Source organism: Plecotus auritus (assembly GCF_963455305.1).
Source record: "Plecotus auritus genome assembly, chromosome: 4".
Classification (NCBI taxonomy): Eukaryota; Metazoa; Chordata; class Mammalia; order Chiroptera; family Vespertilionidae; genus Plecotus; species Plecotus auritus.
The window spans coordinates 173,205,308-173,228,476 of NC_137775.1; the positions used below are offsets into that span (position 1 = coordinate 173,205,308).

At 37.5% G+C, this 23,169-nt stretch overlaps 1 protein-coding gene across 1 annotated transcript in view; it reads right to left on the minus strand.

Moving 5' to 3' along the window:
• AGMO (alkylglycerol monooxygenase) overlaps positions 1–23,169 on the minus strand; it is a 296,193-nt gene that overhangs the window by 263,833 nt on the left and 9,191 nt on the right. Inside the window, exon 3 of the mRNA XM_080665006.1 lies at positions 19,645–19,796. Coding sequence (XP_080521132.1) covers positions 19,645–19,796 — 152 coding nt within the window. The remainder of the gene's footprint in view (positions 1–19,644; positions 19,797–23,169) is intronic.

The following is a 23,169-nucleotide window of genomic DNA, read 5'->3' on the forward strand; positions in this document are numbered from 1 at the left end:
GAGGGCTCCCCGACTGCGAGAGGATGCAGGCTGGGCTGAGGGACCCCCCAAGTGCATGAATTTTGTGCACCAGGCCTCTAGTATAAATGATATAAAGGAAGGAAATCACTATGATTTTCACTTTATAAATGAGGAAACTGAGGCAAAAAGAGGTTAAGAAACTTGCCCAAGTTGCACAAATTCTATGTGATAGAGATGGGATTCAAACTCCAGGAGCCAGATTCCTGTCTATGCTTGTAACCAGTGCTATACTGGTTCTCTATGAGAGTGTTTATGGCACTGCTGTCTCCAGTGGCCATATGTCTGTGTTCCAGTCATCTGCATTTCTCCCGGAGCACTGATGGATAACTATAGGTAATGCTCTGTGGCGTGTTTTAGTCTGTTATTGTTCTGAACCTTAGTTTGCTATTTACTCCCATGTTGTTGTTTGTGGAACAAAAACAAAAATGAAGGCAAGTTTCTCAAACAATATTTGGCCATAATATTGCACTGGAAATAATACCCTTAATCTGTATGTTAACTATAATATTACTAGTTACAGAAACTGCTAGAGAGAATAAAAAATAAAAAATTCAGATAATATTGGGAGAAGAAAATGGAGCCAAATCTCAGAACCTATGAGTCTAGATCAGGGGTGGGCAAACTTTTTGACTCGAGGGCCACAATGGGTTCTTAAACTGGACCGGAGGGCCGGAACAAAAGCATGGATGGAGTGTTTGTGTGAACTAATATAAATTCAAAGTAAAGGAGCGGAGGGGAGAGCAAGAGAACCAGATAGAACAGCCGGATCCGGCCCGCGGGCCGTAGTTTGCCCAAGGCTGGTCTAGATATAGATAGAAATAAATCCCATAAAATAAAAGGCTAATATGTGCAAATTGTCCCCTCGGGAGTTCAAATGGGACACCAGGAGTTTGATTGCTTGCTATGACGTGCGCTGACCACCAGGGGGTAGCGCAGAACATGGCAGGTGACCAGCAGCGGCAGGGCACTGAGGGAGAAAGGGAAGAAGAGGCTGGGTGGCGGGAGGCGGGGAACCGTGTGGTGGCGGCACATGGGCAGCCAGGGGAGGAGGAGGTGGGGAACAAGATCGCTGGCCAGGCCTAGGGACCCTACCTGTGCACAAATTCCGTGCACCGGGCCTCTAGTATTATAATAGATATGTAATATAGTAGACATATTACATTAATATTTCATTAAAAAACAAGAGTGAGAACTCTTAGACTATGAAGTTAGGAAATATATCATAGCACACACTTCCTCCTAAAGTTAAGAAAAACTAATTTTCCATAAAATGAGTAAAAGGATAATGGTCTCATATAACAGAGATTTGACCGGGTCACTAAAAAAAAAAAAAAAAAAAATCAAATTTCTGTCAGATTTATTAAAACAATGCTTTTAAAAAAAGAACAACAACAAAAAAAGGAATAACATTTCAGACACTCAAGGAAAGAAAATGTGAGCCAAGGATTTTATATGTAGCTAAACTGACTTCCAAGAATAAAAGCCAAGGACAAACTGTTATCAGCATACAAAAGGTCAAGAAATATTGTTCCCAGAGGAATCTACTAAAGAACAAACTTCAGAAAACCATAATGACTGGAGAGACATTGATTAAAGGACTGGCTGTATAAATCAGCGCTAACCTCACAAAAAAGAGCAATACCACTTACAAAGTGATCTTGTCCCCCGAATCAAACTTGAATCTTATCTATTCTCTAAAGCTTACCAACAATTAATAGAAAGTAGAGGACAGCAAAATACTAGTATGTTAAGCTATGCTACAGGGCTAAAATCAGCAAAACCAAGATAGGGGTGGTGTGTGTGTGTTAAGGAAAGGTATGATTTCTTCAGCAAATAAATTGCAAGGAAAAAGAAAAAAAGAAGTGGCACTTATGGTAAAAGGAGATTTAACATTTTAATAAAGCAACCACTGCAAAGTAAGGACTTATTGCACCTTATCAATAATCCAAGGTGCAAAAATGTTATGACATTTGTGAGACAATGAGAAATTTAAATATTAAATGGCTAGCCCATGATAATGAGCAATTCTTTTTAACCATTTTTTATATGTGACATTAGTCACGTAAATATATAAAAGAAGGGGGAGCCCGATTGACATAGCTCAGTGGTTGAGCATCAACCTAAGAACCAGGAGGTCGCAGTTTGATTACTGGTCAGAGTATGTGCCTGGGTTTCAGGCTCAATCCCCAGTGTGGGGCATGCAGGAGGCAGCCAATCAATGATTCCCATCATCGATGTTTCTATCTCTCTGACCCTCTTCCTCTCCTTTCCTCTCTGAAATCAATAAAAATATATTTTTTAAAATAAAACAAAAGACAGGGGAAAAGGCTTATTCTTAAGATATGATACTAAATTATTAACAGATCAAATGAATGCATTGACACAATGTGAGTCTTGCGTCACACAAATTTTGTGGATGCGGATATGGGTGTGAAACGGGTAGGATAAGTCATGGGGTGATGTGTTGGAGTAAATGATGGGCCCTAGGTGCCTGTTTTTGTCTTTGTTAAAAACTCACAATAATGGAAATTAAAATGAATATGAAATACAGACATTTTCAAAGAAACAAAAGTTAGTAGAATTCATTACCTACAGATCTGTGTTGAAAGTAGCACAAAAGTGAGTTTTCGAGAAGGAAAAATTATCCCAGATAAACACACAATAATGCAGGAAGGAAAGTCCCTAGAAAATGTAAATTAGTGGATAAATCTAAATGAATACTGTTTAAGATAATAATAATTGTCTTGTGGGTTGAATTACATATAGAGTTAAAATACCTGACAAAAACTGAACAAATGTTCAGAAAAGAATTAATGGAAGTAGTCTGTGATCCTTGCATTGTCTGGGAAGTAGTAAAAGCACTAATTTATATTCAACTGTGATGAATCAAGGATGCAAGTTGCATCTGTAGAGTAACCTCTTTTCTTTGGAAGATTAGAGACAATGGTGATTGATTTATTTGTTTGTATTTATAAATAGTCAAACTATTGAAATGCATTCCTTTGAGGCAGCTGCTCCTTGCAATAAACACCCTCTTTTGTCTTGCTGGCATGTCCATTTGGGATGAGTGATAAACAAACATAGGAAACTAAAACTGAAGAGATAAAGAATATGGTAACAAGGTTGAACTTAACCCCATCAACAAGGGAAGAGTTGCAAATGCCAATGAAAGCCCTCCAAGAATGCCAACACAAGACTGAAGGAAACGCATGCACACCCCAACCAAGAGCAGCTTCTTTTCACTTTGACCCCTCACCGAACTAGGCTCAACTTAGTCTAGAAATGTTTGTTTAAAATTGACAATTTTTTGACTTATTTCTAATTTTTATGTCATGTAAATAATAATGATCATTTAACATATAAATACAGCTCACCGCATTCCATTCAGGTAAATGAAATTAGATCTGGAAGAAACTTTCTAGATAATTTAGTTTCTTTCATGAACATGGGTGAGTAACAAACAGACACTAATGCTAAAAAATTAGCGTAACAACTTAGCCTATGTGGGAGCTTTAGAAGGCAAGCATGTAAGGATGGTTATAATTGCACTGTTTTAATTGTATAGACTTCAAACACAGAAATGACCTCAGTTGAGCCTCAAGACAATCTAAGGAGGTAAAAGGGGGATAGTGTTATTATATCAAATTTAGAGGTTTTGAAATATTAAGTAACTTACTTATGGGTAAAGAGATGCTACTGATTAAGAAAAGGAAGTGAACATACAAATAATTTAAATAAGCTAAATAGAACTTATTTTATTGCCATATGCACCCATCATCCAAATGTCTCACACTCAGAATGACTCAGTACTTAATGCTTTTTGAATTTACCATCCCTTGTGTTGTCTTCTAAAAGAAAATCAGCAAATGACTGATGTCTCTCATTACAAATCACACTACGATGAACTTTGATATTTCTTTTTCAGCTGAGAACTATATTAACTAGAGGTCTGCCTACACACTGGGGTCAGTGTCCCCAGACAATATTTTCTAAGTTTTTTTTTTCTATTTCAAATATTTTCATCTATTTAGAATTTTTTAGGAGTAATGTTAGGAGTATCTGCAAAGACTATGGCATCTTAGAGAAATAATACTCTTCAGCAAACTGGAGACTATTCTATTATGTTTATTTTATCCTTTCTTTTATAGTTTCCATACTCCCTCTCTTCCCCCGAGCTCCCCCGGGCCCCCGCCCCATTGGCTATATTCTCTTAATCCACTATTGAAAAATTTTCTCTTCTGCTTTATACAATCTGCTTGCCATCAAGTCTAGGTACTCAACTTTAATTTCAATGTTTATACATTTTATTTCAAGAACTTCTATTTATTTTGCAAATCTTCAATGTCACTTAAAATTCTTTTCCTAATGTTTATTTGTAAGATTTTATGTCTTTAAATATATTAAGCATAGTTGTTAGAAATCTGTGTTAATATTATTGGTATCTCACAACTCTGCAGGTGAAATTAATTTGTCCATTAATTTTTTTTTTTTCTGGTTGTCAAATAAAACTGCTGTTTCCCTATGTACCTGATTTTCTTTGATGTATGCTGGTCATTGCTGTTAAAAAAAAAAAAGTAGTTGAGACACAAATAAGTCTCATAATTTTTTCAGTAGTTTTTTCTTTAGTTTTACCATTTTAACCTATACCTTTTTAACCTACATTTATGGCTTGAAATGTCTTAGATAAAGCTCTACATTTTGGCTATAATTATCTGTTTGGGCTGGAGTTTAACTTATAAACAATTAGGAATCAATTTTGTGTTTATCTCTTTTTATTTTTTCTATTTATCCAGTATCAGAAAATTTCCCCCACATTCTGGCAGGAGTGCTGGTAAAGAGATGAGTTGGTGAAGAGATGAAATCTCCCTTACCTTTAGAGATTTCACCTAATTGATAGGGTCCCCCATCTTTGGCAGACCCTGGGTCCTTACTTCTATCCCCTTGTTCCTGAAGACAACCAAAAATACCACTCATTTTCACAGCAGTTTCTACAGGACTGCCACATGCCCACACTTTGAAAGTGGATTATTACTTTAATTTTCCATTTCCTTACTGTCTTCAAGATTTAGCTTAGTGATTCCTCACTATTTTGGCAACTCTCTGAAGCTAGTAAGACAGTTTTTATATTTCATTCAGCAGTTTTAGTTTCCCTCAGAGAGGAAGTTAGTCCAGTAACCTGGCCTATTATTAATAAAGCAGGAATCTCAGCAAAACTGGAGATCATTGATCACACCCTTCTTGAAACACTTTCTTCATTCTCCTTAGGGACCCTGCACCACACCCTCCTGTGAGTTTCCCAGTCTAATTTGCTGCTTCTTCCTGGTACACCGAACACAAATAATAAAACAGCAAAGGGCTCAGGTTTTACAGTGTCCTCGCTCTGTAGAGTTGTTCCTTTAAATCCCAATCACTTCCACAGCTTTAAATACCATCGATGTACTAAAGATGTACTCATCTGTCTCTAGCCTGGACTTTTTCTCTCAAAGTGCCTTATAGCCAACTTCTTCCTTGACATTTTCACTTGGTCTAGTAAGCAGTGGTCGGCAAACTGTGGCTCACGAGCCACATGTGGCTTGTGAGCCGCGGAATGCCGCTCTGTTGACTAATGTGTTTGCCGACCACTAACCTAGACTCTCGATTCCAATAATTACAGTTGCTTGCGAGCCACAGTTTGCCGACCACTGGTCTAGTAAGTATCTCAACTTTGACATATTGAAAATGGAATTCATGAACTCCACCTGGCTCCTTAAACCTCCTGACCCTGCTTCTCTTGACGACATATCTATATATATAAAAGCCTAAGTGACCGTCGCAACCAAAACAACTGAACGGACGACCAAACAGGCTGTGTGGAGCGACCAGGCCGGCAGGGGGGTTAGTGAGGGACGACGAAATGACTGAGCGGCAGGCTGCATGGGGCGACCAGGCCAGCAGGGGGGGTTAGTGAGGGACAACCAAACGACTGAGCAGCAGGCTGCATGGGGCGACCAGGCCAGCAGGGGAGATAGTGAGGGACGGCCAAACAACTGAGCAGCGGGTTGTGTGGGGCGACCAGGCCAGCATGGAAGTTAGTGAGGGACGACCAAACGACTGAACAGAGGGCTGTGTGGGGCAACCTGGCCGGCGGGGGGGGGGGGGGGGGCAGCGAGGGGTGACCAAATGACCAAACAGCAGGCTACATGGGGTGACGAGGCCGGCAGGGAGGGCAGTTAGGGGTGATCAGGCCGGCGGGGGGGGGGGGGGCAGTGAGGGGCGACCAGGCTGGCAGAGGGGGGCAGTGAGGGGCAACTAGGCTGGTAGGGGGGGCAGTTGGAGGTGACCAGGCCATCAGGGGGGGCAGTTAGGGGTGACCATGCAGGCAGGCAGGTGAGCAGTTAGGAGCCTGTGGTCCTGGATTGTGAGGGGGATGTCCGACTGCCGGTTTAGGCCCGATCCCAGGCCAGCAGGGGGGTTAGTGAGGAACGACCAAATGACTGAACAAGCAGGCTGCGTGGGGCGACCAGGCCTGCAGGGAGGTTAGTGAGGGACAGCCAAACAACTGAGCAGCAGGTTGCGTGGATCGGGCCTAAACCGGCAGTCAGACATCCCCCAAGGGTTCCCGGATTGAGGAGGGTGCAGGTTAGGCTGAGGGGACCCTGCCCCCTGTGCATGAATTTTGTGCACCGGGCCTCTAGTTTATAAGTAAAAATAACTGTGATTTCAACAGCACACCAGTTGAAATCACAGTCATAAAGAGAAGGAATATGTTTCATTCCGGAAGTAGTTATTTAGAGCACTCTGTTAAGAAATATGGTATGATTTCAGTGAGACAAAGCACCTTACAGTCTGCAATTCTGGGAATCCTGGAATATCATCACATTCTTGTTATATATATATATATGGACAATAATAATTAAAACAACTATCATGGTTATGGGTTTTATTGTGTGCCAGAAATTGAACACATAATTATTTCATTTATCCCCACAGCACTTTGAAAAGTATATAATAATACCCATTTTACAGATAAATAAATTGAGATTCAGGGAAACTAAGTGTTATTACAAGGTCACAGTAAGTAATAGATGACAGAATCAGAATTTGAAATCAGAAGTATCTGTCCTTAAAACTTCTCCTTTTATCCTCTTTGTGAAACAGCCTTTCTGAAAAGGAAGGGCATCTAAAAACTAGGAACAGGCCAGGCTAGTGTGGCTCAGTGGTTGAGTGTCAATCTATGAACCAGAAGGTCACAGTTTGATTGCCAGTCAGGGCACATGCCCAGGTTGCTGGCTCAATCCCCAGGAGGGTATGTGCAGGAGGCAACCAATCAATGATTCTCTCTCATCAATGATGTTTCTATCTCTCCCTTCCTCTCTGAAATCAATAAAAATATATTAAAAAGAAAATAAATAAAAGCTAGCAAAGGGAATAAATGAGTGTCTTAACATAGTATAGGAGTATGTAAAAATGCTTTTATATTTTGAAAAAATAACTGTCACATGCATAACTACTTAATGTCAGAGAGAAGAAAGAACAGTGCCGGTGGTATATTTTACAAGAATAACTAAATTAACCCTTCTATCCAACATCTCTCCCTAATGGCCTTTAGAGGTATTGGATGAAATATACTTTTCCTGAGATATGTCAAGTTTTGTCACCTTGCTCACTCTCCCTCCCACCTGACCCATCGCCCGTCTCTGAACACCCATGTTAAGAGGGGGAGGCTGTTCTGGGAAATGAGGGAGGCATTGCTGCCCTCCATGTTGCCTGAATACCTTATCCAGTGTAGGACTCCTCTTTCTGCTGTTGCCTCACTCACGGCTTCCTCCCACCACCTGTCTATAACAGGAGGAATGCAAACCCTACAGAGGTAGTTCCTCCCTTGGGTGCATTTACAAAGGATGAAAACAGGAAGTACTGTGACTTTTTAAATTTCTCTTCCAATACAAGGACTCACTTGCTGCCTGCTTATGCTCTGGAGATGACCACCAGGCCTTACCCTGGGGTCCAGCTCTTGTGCATTTCCACTGACAACTTTCTCTTTATTAAAGTTTGGCTACTTAATTCAATTTGAATTTACTTAATACCTGAGCAAGTTCTCATACTTTTATCTTATGACATCATTTTTCTCTCTGGAACTACATGAGGTTTAGGGAAACTCAGAATCCAAAGAGCTTCTTTCCTCTCCTTGGTTCAGTTGTATGTTGGAATTCAGCCAACCAAACGTCAACTTCAAATCCCAGAGCCCTTTAAAATTCCTGAATTAGGATGTTTTTTGTTGTCATTCCCATGGATGTATAATTTAGCTTCTAAGTAGCACACAAGGCATGGTTACCATGCAGAACATGAAAGAATATTTTGTTGTATATGAATAAATATTTGAATGAGGGCAATATCTATCCTAAACTGGAATATTCCAATATTGCACTACCATGGCTTTCTCATGTAGAAAAAACTCCACTCTTCTTGCTTTATATTTGAAGATATTATTAAGATTAGTTCATAAGAGAATTAAGAAATATACTGCTAAAAGATGGCATTGTTCTGTAGGATTTAGAAGCAATTTTACAAGTAATTTTGCTATTTTTCTTCAATTGTATTTTTCAGCCTGCAGTAACTTGGAATATTCACAAGCTATTTATTCGTTCCAGTATAGATAAGTAAGATAAAAAGCAGTCTATTTCCATTTTATGGTAAAAATAAATTCATCAAAAATATTCAAGCATTGACATTTTAAGGATGATAAAGCAAGAATTATCATATTCTGAGTCATCATTTGATTTAATTCAACTTATGATCTTTTATGAACTGGCTTTACACATATAAGAATTTTTAAAGCATTGCTGAATAGTTTAAAGAGATGGAAAAGTCTTTGAAAATCTTTAAAAATCAGATTGCAGTTGATAGCTAAGTTTTATGTTTATTATTTACAATTTCCTCTCTAAAGATACAGGTATTGCATTCCATGTCTTTTAAAATGTAACCTTATACTTCTGTTGAGCACACATCTGGACTTTTAGCCCAACTCATCATTTCCTTCTGTATGTCCAAAACCTGTCCATCATTTCAGCCGAGATTTAGCCCTGGAGAGAACTGAAAAAGTTACATCCCTTTTTGTTCCTGGTTTTATAAACTCTTCTTTACCTTTTCCCCAGGATACCAGTAAGTATAAAAATAAGCAGTCTGAATTCCATCTGGCTCTGGAGAAAGGAGCCCAGAGTGACCAGGGCCATGTGCTTCATTAACATTTGCTTCTATAGAATAAAGAACAAAGCCTTCATATGAAAGAACAGACACTGACTGTCCACACAGTTATAAAACAAGCTTTTTTTTTTTTTTTTTTTTTTTGCAAAGTAAATACAATTTGAATATAGGAAGCAGGAAGCTTGAGCACCAATGAGGCATAATGTGCTTTCAAAACTTAAGTCTCTGACACTCCATAACATTAAAATATTCAACTGCTCAATAAAAAATTATGATTAGCCTCACAATCATTAATTCAAATTTCACTGAATCACAAGAATTTAAAATGTTATAATTATACTTCAAGAGTTTAACACATCATCAAATGAATAAAATAAATACAATAAAATAGAAGAGAATTACTGTTGTTAATAAATTCAAACTAATGGTGTATATTATATGTAACTATACTTACATATATACTAGAGGCCCGGTGCATGAAATTCGTGCACAGGGGGTGGGGCCCTCAGCCCAGCCTGCACCCTCTCCAATCCAGGACCCCTCGGGAGCTGTCTGACTGCCAGACATCCCTCTCACAATCCTGGACCGCTGGCTCCTAATCGCTCACTTGCCTGCCTGCCTAGTCACCCCTAACTGCCTCGTTCCTGCTGGCCTGATTGCCCCTCACTGCCTCTGCGTGCCGGCCTGGTCGCCTCTAACTGCCCCCCGCTGCCGGCCTGGTCGCCCTCAACTGCCCCCCTCTGCTGGCCTGGTTGCCCCCCAACTGCACCACCCCCCGTTGGCCTGGTTGCCCCACGTAGCCTGCTGTTCAATCATTTGGTCATCCCTCACTAACCCCCTCACCAGCCTGGTCACCCCTAACTGCCCTCCATTGCTGGTCAGGTCGCCCCAACTGCCCCACCCCTGCTGGCCTGGTTGCTCCTAACTGCCCCCACCACTGGCCTGGTCACCCCTTATTGCCCCTCTGCAGGTCTGGTCACCCCCAACTGCCCCCCCCCCCCCGCCGCCAGCCTAGTTGCCTCTCACTGCCCCTTCTGCCAGTCTAATCACCCCCAATTGCCCCCCTCCCCCGCCGGCCTGGTCCTCCCCAACTGCCTTCCCTGCTGGCCTGGTCGCCCCTCACGGCCCCCCCACCGGCCTGGTTGCCCCACACAGTCTGCTTGTTTGGTCGTCCCTCACTAACCCCCCTACCGGCCTGGTCACCCCACGCAGCCTGCTGCACAATCATCTGGTTGTCCCTCACTAACCCCCCTGCTGGCCTGGTCATAGGAAGCCAACTTGTAAGGGTGTGAGGGTCAATTTGCATATTACCTCTTCATTATATAGGAGGATATTCTAGGTCTGTCCACTATGAGACAGAGAAATGCCAGCTAATGCATAATACATTTTTAAAGAAAATCATCATTTTGTAACCCCCTTAATAATTGACTTAGACAATATTCAAAAACAGAGGCTAAAATTATTATATGACTGGTTTGGTGGGAATGAGACATATCCATGTGTCATAGTATAGGTTACTTGCTAATTACTTACAAAAATTGCCATTTTAGACAACTGGTTGAATTCTTAGTGATCTATAGGAAAATTTGTATTTTCCTTAAGTTATTGTGTCAGTTTGGATATGCAAACTTTTTTCTAGAAGTTTGTTGCATTTATTTCACATACACAGATATACATATATACTATATATACAATTACATCCACATATTTATGTATTGATTTATTAACTACAAAGGGGGAAATGTACCTTTATGGGTTTTGGCTAAAGCAATTCTAATCTTTCTCTGTCTTTCTTAATGGTGTGGCAAATTGCTCTATAGGGTATCCTGATCAGAAGTACCTAAGGTAACTTATGAACTGTTATTGCCAAAAATATTTACTCGAAGTCTAATCAATCTAGAGTCTAGACCTAACTTTCAACACAAGTCAATCAACGAAGAATCCTGGTGCTTGAGAGGACTACGATATGAGAATATTGCATTGGGAAGGTGGGGGAGCCCCACTTTATCCTTATGTAGCTTAAGCATTACATTAAAAAAAGCACCAGCTTGGCTCAGTGGTTGAGAGTCGACCTATGAACCAGGAGGTCATGGTTCCATTCCGGATCCCTCATCGAGGCACATGCCCTGGTTGTGGGTTCGATCCCCAGTGTGGGGCATGCAGGAGGCAGCCAATCAATGATTCTCATCAATGATGCTTTTATCTCTCTCCCCCTGTCCCTTCCTTTCTGAAGTCAATAAAAATATATTTTAAAAAATTTGACACCTTAACAAACAAATCACTAAATTTATTTTTTTCTTACCAAAATATTTGAGGATTTGTACATGTTAACACAAGCTAAACTATGTAGATTGGATAGATGCTATTAATATATGCTGTATTTAATGAAAAATTTAAATTTCATGAAGAGGTTAGAAATTGGCAAAGCCTATAGACTCTGAGATCAACAGCCTTGCATCCAACTATTCAGGCTCCGGCACAACAATCTGAAAGTTGGACAAGTTACTTAAACTTTGTTTTAGTTTCCTCTTTTGTAAAATGCTGTGACTGAAATCATCACCTGGTTGTTTTAATTAAATATGAAAATGTATGAGAAACACTTAGAAGCACTGAGAAAGAACTCAGTAAATGTTAGTCTTTATTAATATTATTTCAAAAGAAGTTCTGGTATTTATTGGGCCTTAATAGATTCACAAATGTTTTTTGTGTTGTTGTTTTTTGTTTGTTTGTTTGTTTACTATATCTAGTCCAGATAGAGTAGATATAGCATCTGGAATCCCATAGAATTTAAATATGGCAAGAAGACTTCTTATTGCCTATAAACACCTCTTTAGTGAAATTCAGTGTTCATCTGTGACCCAGAAACATTAAGCAAAACCCGAGAGTGGTATCTTTTAGTTCTTCCTGCTGAAGGTTTTGATCGGTGTATACACTGAAGTATGCCTTTTGAGTCACTAAAAAGGTGGTAGGTTCTTAAGATCCTAGTAATATGTGTTGTCATTAAAAGGATTTACTCTTTTGTTGTGGTTATATATTTTTTACATTGAAATATTTATTCCATTCTCATAATCAATTCATTTTTCACAATAACTGCATCTATCCTTTTTCATATAAAAATTGTATCTATCCTTTTTCATATTCCAATTTTTGACTGATATGTAGTCAAAACAATTAAGCTATGATGGTAACTTAATGTGCTTATTTAACCATCTAATTTTATTCTTAAATTATATGATTGCTTTCTCTATTCCTTTATAGTAACATTTTAAAATTTGTTTTACAGGTCTTTGCTACACATGTGATTTATATATCACTGCCTCTGCTAAATATCCTCTATTCAAACTCATTTACATTATTTTCACTTCCTACTTGTTTGCATTTATGCTTTACCTGCAGTTCACTATGTCCTTTAACTTAAAGTCAGTTTGTTTGTTTTCCTAAGCAATTTTATCACCACAGTGGAACCCATCAAATTCTGAATATTGACCTATTTTCCCCACTATATTCCTAAATTACTAAAGAAAAGGAGATCACCTCTCATGAAATCTCATACTGATGCAATAAGATTTCCTGTTGTTTTAACTACCACCAAGACCACCTGCACATCTTACGAAGTTTTCTGGGGCTTGTCTGTACTGTTTCTATAACGGATGGTCTGAGCACTTCACTCAGAGGCCATGTACTCTTCCTTCAAACAGCTCCAAAGAACAGAGTAGGCACCGAACGTTGGTTTTAAAACTTGATGCAGCAGAAGCTTTATATTGTAAAAATATACAGTAGTGTTTTTTTTTAAATTAAGATTTGTGCATTTTGAGAGGAAAAAGACATATACATACTCTAGAAATGCCTACCACCCAAAATTACATGTTGGAAAGCATTCTATAAAGCACAAAGAATTAAACTGTTAAAAAAAGGCCAAAGTTAAATTATATATTAAAGTAAGAGAAGAAAAAAATCTGTTTCGGTAATTTTAAAAAATTGTTTAAATATATTTTTATTGACTTCAGAGAGGAAGGGAGAGGGCGGGAGGGAGGGAAGAGAGAAAGAGAGAGAGAGAGAGAAAAAAACACATTAATGATGAGAGAGAATCATTGATTGGCTGCCTCTTGCATGCTCCCTATTGGGGATGAAGCCTGCAACCCGGGCATGTGCCTTGACCAGGAATTGAACTATGAACACCTGGTCCATAGGGAGATGCTCAACCACTGAGCCATGCCAGCTGGGCTGTTTCAGTGATTTTTTTTTCAAGTCATTTTCTAGGTTCTGGAAAAGAGATTTCAATTTGTAAACTGAAAAACATTTAGATAAATTACATTTAAGATTAGAAGGCAACAAATAAACGCTAAAATACAGATAAATTGTAAAAATTCTAATAGATTTCTTTCTCAATAAGAATGTGAACTCCATCAGGGCAGCGACTTTTGTTTACTGCCACATTCCCAGAAATAAGAATTCCTAGAATATAGTAGGGACTCAATATCTGATAAAAACTGGAATGCCTACTTAATTGTTCTGGGATTTAAATAATATAATGCGTTACATTATCACTTAGTGGAGTACCAAGCAATACAATAAGCATTAATTCAATAGTATTAATACTTAAATAGTATTATTAATATACCAGTCACTTTCTTAAGTTTTGACTCATTTAAGTTTTAGTAAAAATCCTATGAGATGTATAGTATTATTAGTTCCCTCATCAATTAAGTAGAATAAGGAGACAGAGAGAAATTAACCTGCCCCAAATCTCAGGTAATAAGTGGCAGTACTAGGAGTTGAACTCAGTAACCTGGCTCCAGAATCTATGTTTTTTGTTTTTTTAATCACTGTATTGTTGCTTCTTCAATGGCTTTCATTAATAGGTGACTTTTAATTAATAGTATTACTTTCATCATCTCAAATATAATGTATTTTAAACAGAACTCCATTTGGTTTTTATACACACTACTTTGAGAAAAGTTGATTAGCATATTAAAAGATTTGTAAATTTATGAATTAGTGACAATGAGGGGAGTTTCTTTTGTCAGTTTTAGAATTCACTTTATAAACATCTTTGTATTTTCTCTGTCATTATGGTAACTAATTGAAAATGTCTAATATCTATAGTAGAATGAACAACTGATGTCCTGATCTGTTATTAGCCAAGCTATCTCAGGTGCCCAGTAAAGGGCTGGTGTAAGATAGGTGGTCATCAAATCTTTGCTGAAAAAAGTGACTCATGAATGAGCTATGTATGAATGACAAGTTTATAACTGCGGAAAGAAGTTTTTAAGTTAGATGATGATTTCTCCAGGAATCTTCACTTAGTGTATTCTCTTAGTACTTCACAGAGAAGTCTTGCTCATTATGCTATTTTAATATGCTAACATTAAATTCAGGCACAATTATAATTGTTTACTAAATAAAAAAGGATAGAATTCCATTTGGTTTGGATTTTTGAGGTGTAACATGGTTATTCTCTAATGTTTTTCCCTCCTGTGCCCATTTTAACACCCTACATCTTCAAAGAAGCCTCCGTCTAGCTTGCTTAGAGTTTATTCAATAATTCAGATTCATTCAATTTTACTCAGTTCCTGTATTCTTAATGCATTTATTTAGACTTCCTTACAAAAGTAGGAGGTAAATAAAATCAACAAAATCTTTCTGAGAGAGATTAAGCCCCAAGTTACATGTGTGCTAGTTATACACACACACACACGTTACACACCTAGATCTCTTGAAACCAATTTAAATGTTCTCTCTGCTATATAGCCAGCAAGAGTACTAGATCCTTCCACTAAAAGAAAAATAAGGCATGTTCTCTATCTCAGGGAGAGTCACAAGTTAGAGAGGGCTCATAAGTTAATCTTTATCACTGCCTTCCAGTTTCTTTTAATTACTCATTTCCCAGCTTTTTTTAATTTCTGGAAAACATTGCCATATCCATCCTCAAATGCTCCCAATCATTCCTGGAAATATTTCTACACATTAATATCAATGTTAAAAAAATAGGCTTATGGATATTCCTAAAAATCTTATTCTTTATCATCAAGTGTGTTAACTTCCCTGCTTGATATCTCAATGGATCTATACCTTTAACACCTAGATGATGACCAGAACCTTTGTTTCAAATGTGTTTTCTATACATTATCTACATATAGAACCTAAGAACACCAAAGGAAATTTGGACTGTGGCTTTAAGGAGGACTGCAGCTGCCAGGGATAATAAGTTATTTTTAGGAAGAAGACTCCCTCAAATGGGGCTCTGTGAGGGAAAATAATGGTAACCTTTCATTTCATACACATTTTAAGTGTTTTAATGGACAGATGTTTAACAGTAAACATAACATACCCTCTGTCATTGAGTTAGAGGAAAATGGTTAACACGGGTGCCATGTTTTTTAACAGAAAGTGATGATGAGAAACTGGAAGTCATAGGCAAGTTAGTGGGAACTGCAAAGCATCCCTCACATATATTCTAAATAATGACTTGTCCAGGGGCTGAAAGTGAGAAATCATGGGACTAAACAAGGGGAATGGCAGATATTGAGTAGACTTCACATAAGTGATCAAATAAGAATACAATCACACTATTCTAATATTTTTAAAATAAGGAGGCATAATATATGGCAAAGAGCTATAAAAATAGGTATATTCTGGTATTTAAATGAGAAGCATAAATGTAACTGAACGTTAAGTGACCTATTCTTCAATATTGAGCACAATCCTGGTATCATTACAAAATAAAATAACTTCAAATTAATGGATCTATTTACTAGTATGTTCTTTGTTTAAACAACAATAGAAATTAGGATGATCTAAATTTAACTCCCTTAGAAGTCAGGAAAAATATAAAAATGAAGTTTAATAGTCATATACGAAGGCTCAATCACAATAAACTATGGGGTAAGTGTTTATAACTAATTACATCCACCTTGTTTAAATACAGAAAAAGAGGAATAGAAAATAAACTAAGCAGTTTACTTATTGACTAAAAGAATAAGAGTTTTGAGGGGACTTTATGGTTTATTATACAAGTTTTACAGACGAAAACCTTTATTTCAGAACTAAACTAAATTCTGTTGTAACCTGAATGTATAAACAATGACTCAGAATAAAATAATAAGAAGATAGTTAGGTGAATTCTAATTTACAACCCTTATAGAATGTGTGAGGAAGCTGGCTATACCAGTCAAGGTCCAATTAGGGGACAGAAACCATGCCTGTAATTTGAATAAGGAACAAGTGTTGGAGAGGCTATGAATGGAAACTGGTAGGAATGCAAACTGGTACAACCACTATGGTAAACAGTATGGAGATTCCTCAAAAAATTAAGAATAGAGTTACCATATGACCCAGCACCCTGGGTATCTACCTGAAAGTTTTGAAAAGATTTATTCATAAAGATATATGTACCCCTATGTTCATTGCAGCATTAGTCATGGTGGACAAGACATAGAAACAACCAAAGTATTCTTTGATAGATGATTGGATAAAGAATATGCAGTATATACATACAATGTAATGCTACTAAGCCATAAGAAAATATGACATATTGACATTTGCAACAGCCTGGATAGATCTTGAGAACATTGTGCTAAAGGAAGTAAGTCAGAAAAAAATAGGAACCATATGATTTCACTCCTATATGGGATATAAAACTGAAAGCAACAAATATACAAGCAAGACGAACCAACGAACAAAAACTCATAGACCCAGACAATAGTATGTGGTTACCAGAGGGGATCAAATATATGGTAACAGAAGGATATCTGACTTTGGGTGGTAAACACAGAATGCAATATACAGATAATGTATTATAGAAGTGTACACTTGGAACCTATATAATTTTATTAGCTAATGCCACCCCAATACATTTAATTAAAAGAAGAATGATTAACTAGTAAAAAAAAGTGTTAACTACTAAAAGAAGTAAACAAGGAGTAGTTAAGCGGTACAGAGCAGCAACTGCAGAACACAGCTCTTGCCTATAGAGCTGAGGAGAGGGAACAGGCAGAGCCTCCCAGGCCAAGTCTAAGAGTCAGATATATCTGGAGAGGCTGTGACTACACAGGAACTCTGCTGGTGACCGAGGTACTTCGAGAATGCATAGGCCCCAGAGGGTGAGGGTTACAGGTAGTGCTCTGATCTTGTTCCCTCATAGCATTTAACATATTAACAAATTTGGAATATAGATATATCATTGTATTGTAAATAGTGAAAGTAACATATTAAATAGAAGCAGAGTCATTTCCCATATTTTAAAACATTTGGAGTTTAGAACTGTTCAGACTTTTCAGTTGAATAAATTTAACTAATTAACCAGTATGAGCTTAGTAATCCAAGAGGCTCAAGAAATTTGATATTATAAGTTTTTCTTATTCCTGTGTATTACTGGGTTTCTAAAAAGCTATTTTAATATTTTTATTATCATATAGATTTTAAAAATTGACTGTCATTTTGAAGTTCGACATATTCAACTCCATAGTTTTTTGTTTTTTGTTTTTTTTGTTTTCTACTAGCTTTCCATCACAAGTCAAATGTCTTTGAACTTATGATTAGGCTTCACAGCCTGAAGGTGTTGAGTGTTTTTCCAGAAGATTTTCAGATTTTTTTAAATGCCTCCCTCTACTGGACTCAGTTCAATTTTTTTCTAATGGGAAGCGTACTTTAAACAGCCTTGATTTCAATGTTTTTAATACGTTATTTTACTTTATTGCTCTTCACTGAGAGCATTTACTATCAACTTATTTTTTAAAAGTTTTAATATTTTGTTGGTTCTTTGTTTCTTGTATAAGGGGCTTTCAAAAATTAAGCAAATTTGCAGATTTCCCAAACACATCTGTACATGACAGTGTGATATTAGAAGATTCCTGAAATTAACTAATAGAATGTAAATGTTTTGTACATTACCCATTTGCTGCATAGAAATGAGGAAGATTGCCAATGGGTTAATTTTAGGGAGAAAAACGACTGTTTTGAAATAAAATACGAAGATTACTACCCAGACCATATTTTATTCTTAATCACATTCAATTTGGGAGTATCCTCTTGCATTTAAATATAAGGAAATGATGTCAGGAGCTGACCTATTATTTTCAAAGACAAAGGTTATCGCACACAAATAAATTACTTTTTCTAGTTTACATGTTCAATTCAAATTATTTTAATGAATTAACACTCTTTATAGTTTCCTGAAATGTATATGTTTAAACTTTTTAGCAAAATTAACGCTGTATGTAATTAAGCTGCCTTAAGCCGACGACTGAGGATGCTACTCCTATTTCCTTTATCCTCACTTAGGAAGGATATTTGGTCACACATACTCCTACACACACAGCTCAGTTATTCACTCTGATCTCGGGACTCTTCTTTCCATCTCCCATCTATTTTTTATTATTATTCCAGGTCTCTTCCTCTTCCTTCCTTCCTTCCCACCCACTCAACTCAACCACCCACTTAAATCCTGAGTTCTGCTCTTAGGTAGTTTTTCAAAATTAGCACTTTCCCCCGTTTCCCTTTAGAAAGGCTTCTGCATGCCTTATTCCCCCTTGGAGACCACTTGCTCACCTCAGCTCTGCAATCATTCTCCAACCTCTACTTACCCCACAGAGGTTTAGACCATTTCTTGCACTTCCATTTCCCTCTCCGTAACAAAATATTTCTTTGGAGAGGGCAGCCAAGAATCCCAAAAAGTAAATTCTGAGAACCAGTGCAGAAACAGGGCTTTGAATTAGATGAGTAATTTTGCAAAGCTTTGGTAATACTGAAGTGCACTATGGTGAACGCCTAGCTGATTGTATTTTCACTTGTAATGAGGAAGTACTGCCAAGAGTTTCAATCAAGCTTACGTCTAACAGCACACATTACCTAGGATTCCATGCTGTTACAGAGCTCTTCTGAATGACCCTGGATAATGGGGATGTGAAGTTTGAATTTGTGTGCAAGTGTCTGTAGACTCCAGCAAGCACATCATAGTAAGAACAAAGTAAGGCAATATATAAGGTGTCCCAAAAATGTATACATACATTTTGAATAATTATAAAGGCAGTATTTATTAAAATACATTTTAGTTTCAAAATTGAGCTATCACTTATTAAAGTGTGCATACATTTTTGGGACACCCTGTAAAAAAGTAATGTTATATCCATCAATTTTTAAAAAGTTTCTTGCAATAAATTAAAGAAATGTGAAAAATGCATGTCTAATAATTTCACTTTTTATTTTTTTAAATTTTATTGTTTAAGGTATTACAAATAGTAGTACATGTCTCTTTAATTTCATTTAAAAAGTGAATTCAGATGGTTTCCATTTAATTTGAAAAGTAAATTTGCATTATTAATCTTTACATGCTGCAAAATAAACATTATTCATTAGTTCGATAAATATTTTCTAAACACCAACCATGAGCCAAACACAGTTCAACATAAATTATCAATAAAGCCTTGATCTGCAACTTACCGTGGGCCATGCGATGGAACCAATAGTAGCCAAGGTCAACTCCTAAGAAAGTTAAATACCAAGTCCATGGAGAATCCCAAGGCAAAATGATGAGCCTGTAGTTCTCCCAGACATAAATGTAACTGGTCAGTTCAATGCTCCTGAAAAACAATCTGGAAAAATAAGATTCACAAGCAATGATTATACTACATTTTAGATGTAAAATTATGCTAAAACATTTTAGATAATATTTAAAAATTAATATAGTCATGTGTAAAAATATAATCCTTCCCCCTTCTTTGTTGTTTCTGATTACTCACTCCATCATGTCTTTTAAGAGGCTCACTTTTCCTGGTATCAAAATGACTCACATGCCAAAACCGGTTTGGCTCAGTGGATAGAGCGTCGGCCTGCGGACTGAAAGGTCCCAGGTTCGATTCCGGTCAAGGGCACGTAACTTGGTTGCGGGCACATCCCCAGTAGGAGGTGTGCAGGAGGCAGCTGATCGATGTTTCTCTCTCATCGATGTTTCTAACTCTCTATCCCTCTTCCTTCCTCTCTGTAAAAAATCAAAAAATATATTCAAAATGACTCACATAACGTTTCCTTGTTTCATAGGTATCACTGATTCCACTTACTTGCATTCCCAATTTCATGGAACTTAGGATGTCATTCACTTTTTATGTCTCTTAAAATGCTTTTCTAGGAACCCATAAACATAAACATGACACAACTTTGACTTGCTTTCTGTACTTGTCGTTTCTAAATCTTAACACAATAAGGATGCTTTTTAAAGGAAGTTACTGTAAAAGTAGAAATTATAAATAGCGTATTTTAAAAGGTGTCTGCAAATCACCTACTGACTTAAAATATGTTACTCCCATAATATTTCCCTTTAATTAAAGTTGCTTCTGGCTAACAATTCTCTGTTCCTCTCTACTATCTCCTCCCCGCCCCCTCTCTCTCTCATACACACACACTTTTAATGTTTTTTAGATGTCATTCTTAATATTACAAATTGGATATTCATAGCATTTCAATATTTCTTGTTGTAATATAAAATACAGTTCTCTTATGGTATAAGGGAATAACCTTCCCTTAGAAATAAAGTACATAGTATACGAACCTAGTTAAAATACACAATTGTTTTTAAAACCCAGACAACAGAATATGTCTTGCCACCCATTGTACCAAGCTGTAAATTTTAAATTCTTATTTTAAGAACATTCAAAAAGTATACAAAATCAACTTCTATTGTATAGAGTGTGATAATTGTTTTCTTTAAATTACTGTGATCAAATTTAAGATCAGACTCAAGATAATTATTCCTTTTATTCTTTTAAAAATTTGATAGAATTTATTTTTCTTTTACATTTGTCATTTATATGTAAAATGAATTGTTAATTCTGCCTAAAACATTTATTTATAAAACATGAACAAGTGATGAAATTCTTAAATACTCTAATTTTAAATAGAAGTTGAAGAAGTAGCTAAAATTAGTATATTGTTAAAATTCACCATTTTAATAGTATTTCCCTTTATACAGTCACCTTTTTCAAGTTAGCATGTTACTGGCCCTTTTGGAGACTAGGCCTTTAATTTTAATGTACTTTTCATTTAATTATGATATGACTTTAATTATTAGTTACTGACATTAAAATTGCCTCATATTTTGTATGCTTCTATCATTTAATCTGTAAAATAAAACAGTAGGTTACTTTACAACAGCAGTAAGATAAATAATAGAAATGCCAAAATGCCTACACTTTTTACCTAAAACCCAATTTTCAATTGGAGATTATTTTTAGTTCGTAAAATGGCCCTTGTACCCAGAGGGTAAGAAGATGCCTAAGAAAGAGACAGACCACTTCAGGTTGGTAGATGGCAAATTTAACGAACATGAAAACTTACAACTAACTGCAAGACAAATAAATCTCCCTACCAGCCCACCAGAATCTTTAAAGGGTTTGGTGCCAGATTACTGCAACTAAGTGAGTCATAACCTTTTTGCTGTTGGAGGATCTTGCCTTCAATTTTTTTTAAAAATGTATGCAATACCTGTGAGGCGTAATAAAGTGAATTTCAGTAAAATTAGGTATGTCTGTGTAGAGGCTTTAACTAGGTTCAGTCACATATTCAATCCGGATGGTCTCAATAACACCCTACTCTCTCTCAAGGCTACATCCTGAAACAGCTGCTGATATGGGACTCAGAGGCAGAACATACATTCCAAGGACAGGATATGTGGTAAGAAGCTCTCAATTGCCCAGGTCCAGTTCATGGGCAAGCCAGCATTCCTCTTGATGACCTTCAGCAATTACATGGCTGGAAAGAGCATTTTTGTCCCTGAGTGTGGGTTTTGATCCAAAGGAACTACCTGCCCAGAATTCCTCTCACAACCCGGGCCACATTCTGGATATTCCACAATCCCCTATCAAAGTGGTCCAAGCCTGCTTACAGGACCTGCTTGGGCCTGGCTCCTAGGTCAGTCCTTCAGAAGGCTGACCTGTGCAGGTGTGCAAACTCCTAGACATGACTAGGCAGTCAAGAGTGTCTATTTTTGGTCATGTAGACAGAGCTGGGATAAGCAATCTGGAATGTCCACAAACATGTGTATGAGGTCCCTTACAAGACAGGACAGACCATGGGGGCAGGGGCCCCCACACTAGGTTATTTGTCAAAGTAGGGGGATGGGGGAGTAGAATAAATTGTATTTTAAAGCATGTAGCTTGGTTGGTAAATTTATATTTAGACTAGAGCTTCACAGGTGTCATTATTGACATTTGGACAACTTGATTCGTTTTGTAGGGGTCTGTCCTATGAAAACTATTACCTGAATTATGAAATCTTAAAATTGTTTCCTGTTACCTATTAGTAGAGGGCTAACCATATGAATTTTAACTTTTGGGTAAAAATGGTAACGGATAACAATTTTATATGGTTCAGTCCAATAATTTCTCTAAAACAAGGATTTTAAACCTTGACACTATTGCCATTTAGGCCAGATAATTTTTTTTTAAATATATTTTTATTAATTTCAGGGAGGAAGGAAGAGGGAGAGAGAGAGAGAAACATCGATGATGAGAGAGAATCATTGCTTGGCTGCCTTCTGCACGCTCCCCACTGGGGATGGAGCCCGCAACCTGGGCATGTGCCCTTGACTGGAATCAAACCTGGGACCCTTGAGTCTGCAGGTCGACACTCTATCCACTGAGCCAAACCGGCGAGGGCCGTGGTCGGCAAACTGTGGCTCGCGAGCCACATGCGGCTCTTTGGCCCCTTGAGTGTGGCTCTTCCACAAAATACCATGGCCTGGGGGAGTCTATTTTGAAGTAGTGGTGTTAGAAGAAGTTTAAAAATTTGGCTCTCAAAAGAAATTTCAATCGTTGTACTGTTGATATTTGGCTCTGTTGACTAATGAGTTTGCCGACCACTAGGCTAGGGTGAGGCCAGATAATTCTTTGTTGTGAAGGCCTGTCCTGTGAATTGTAGACTGTTTAGCGCAGCCTTGGGCAAACTACGGCCCGCGGGCCGGATCCGGCTGTT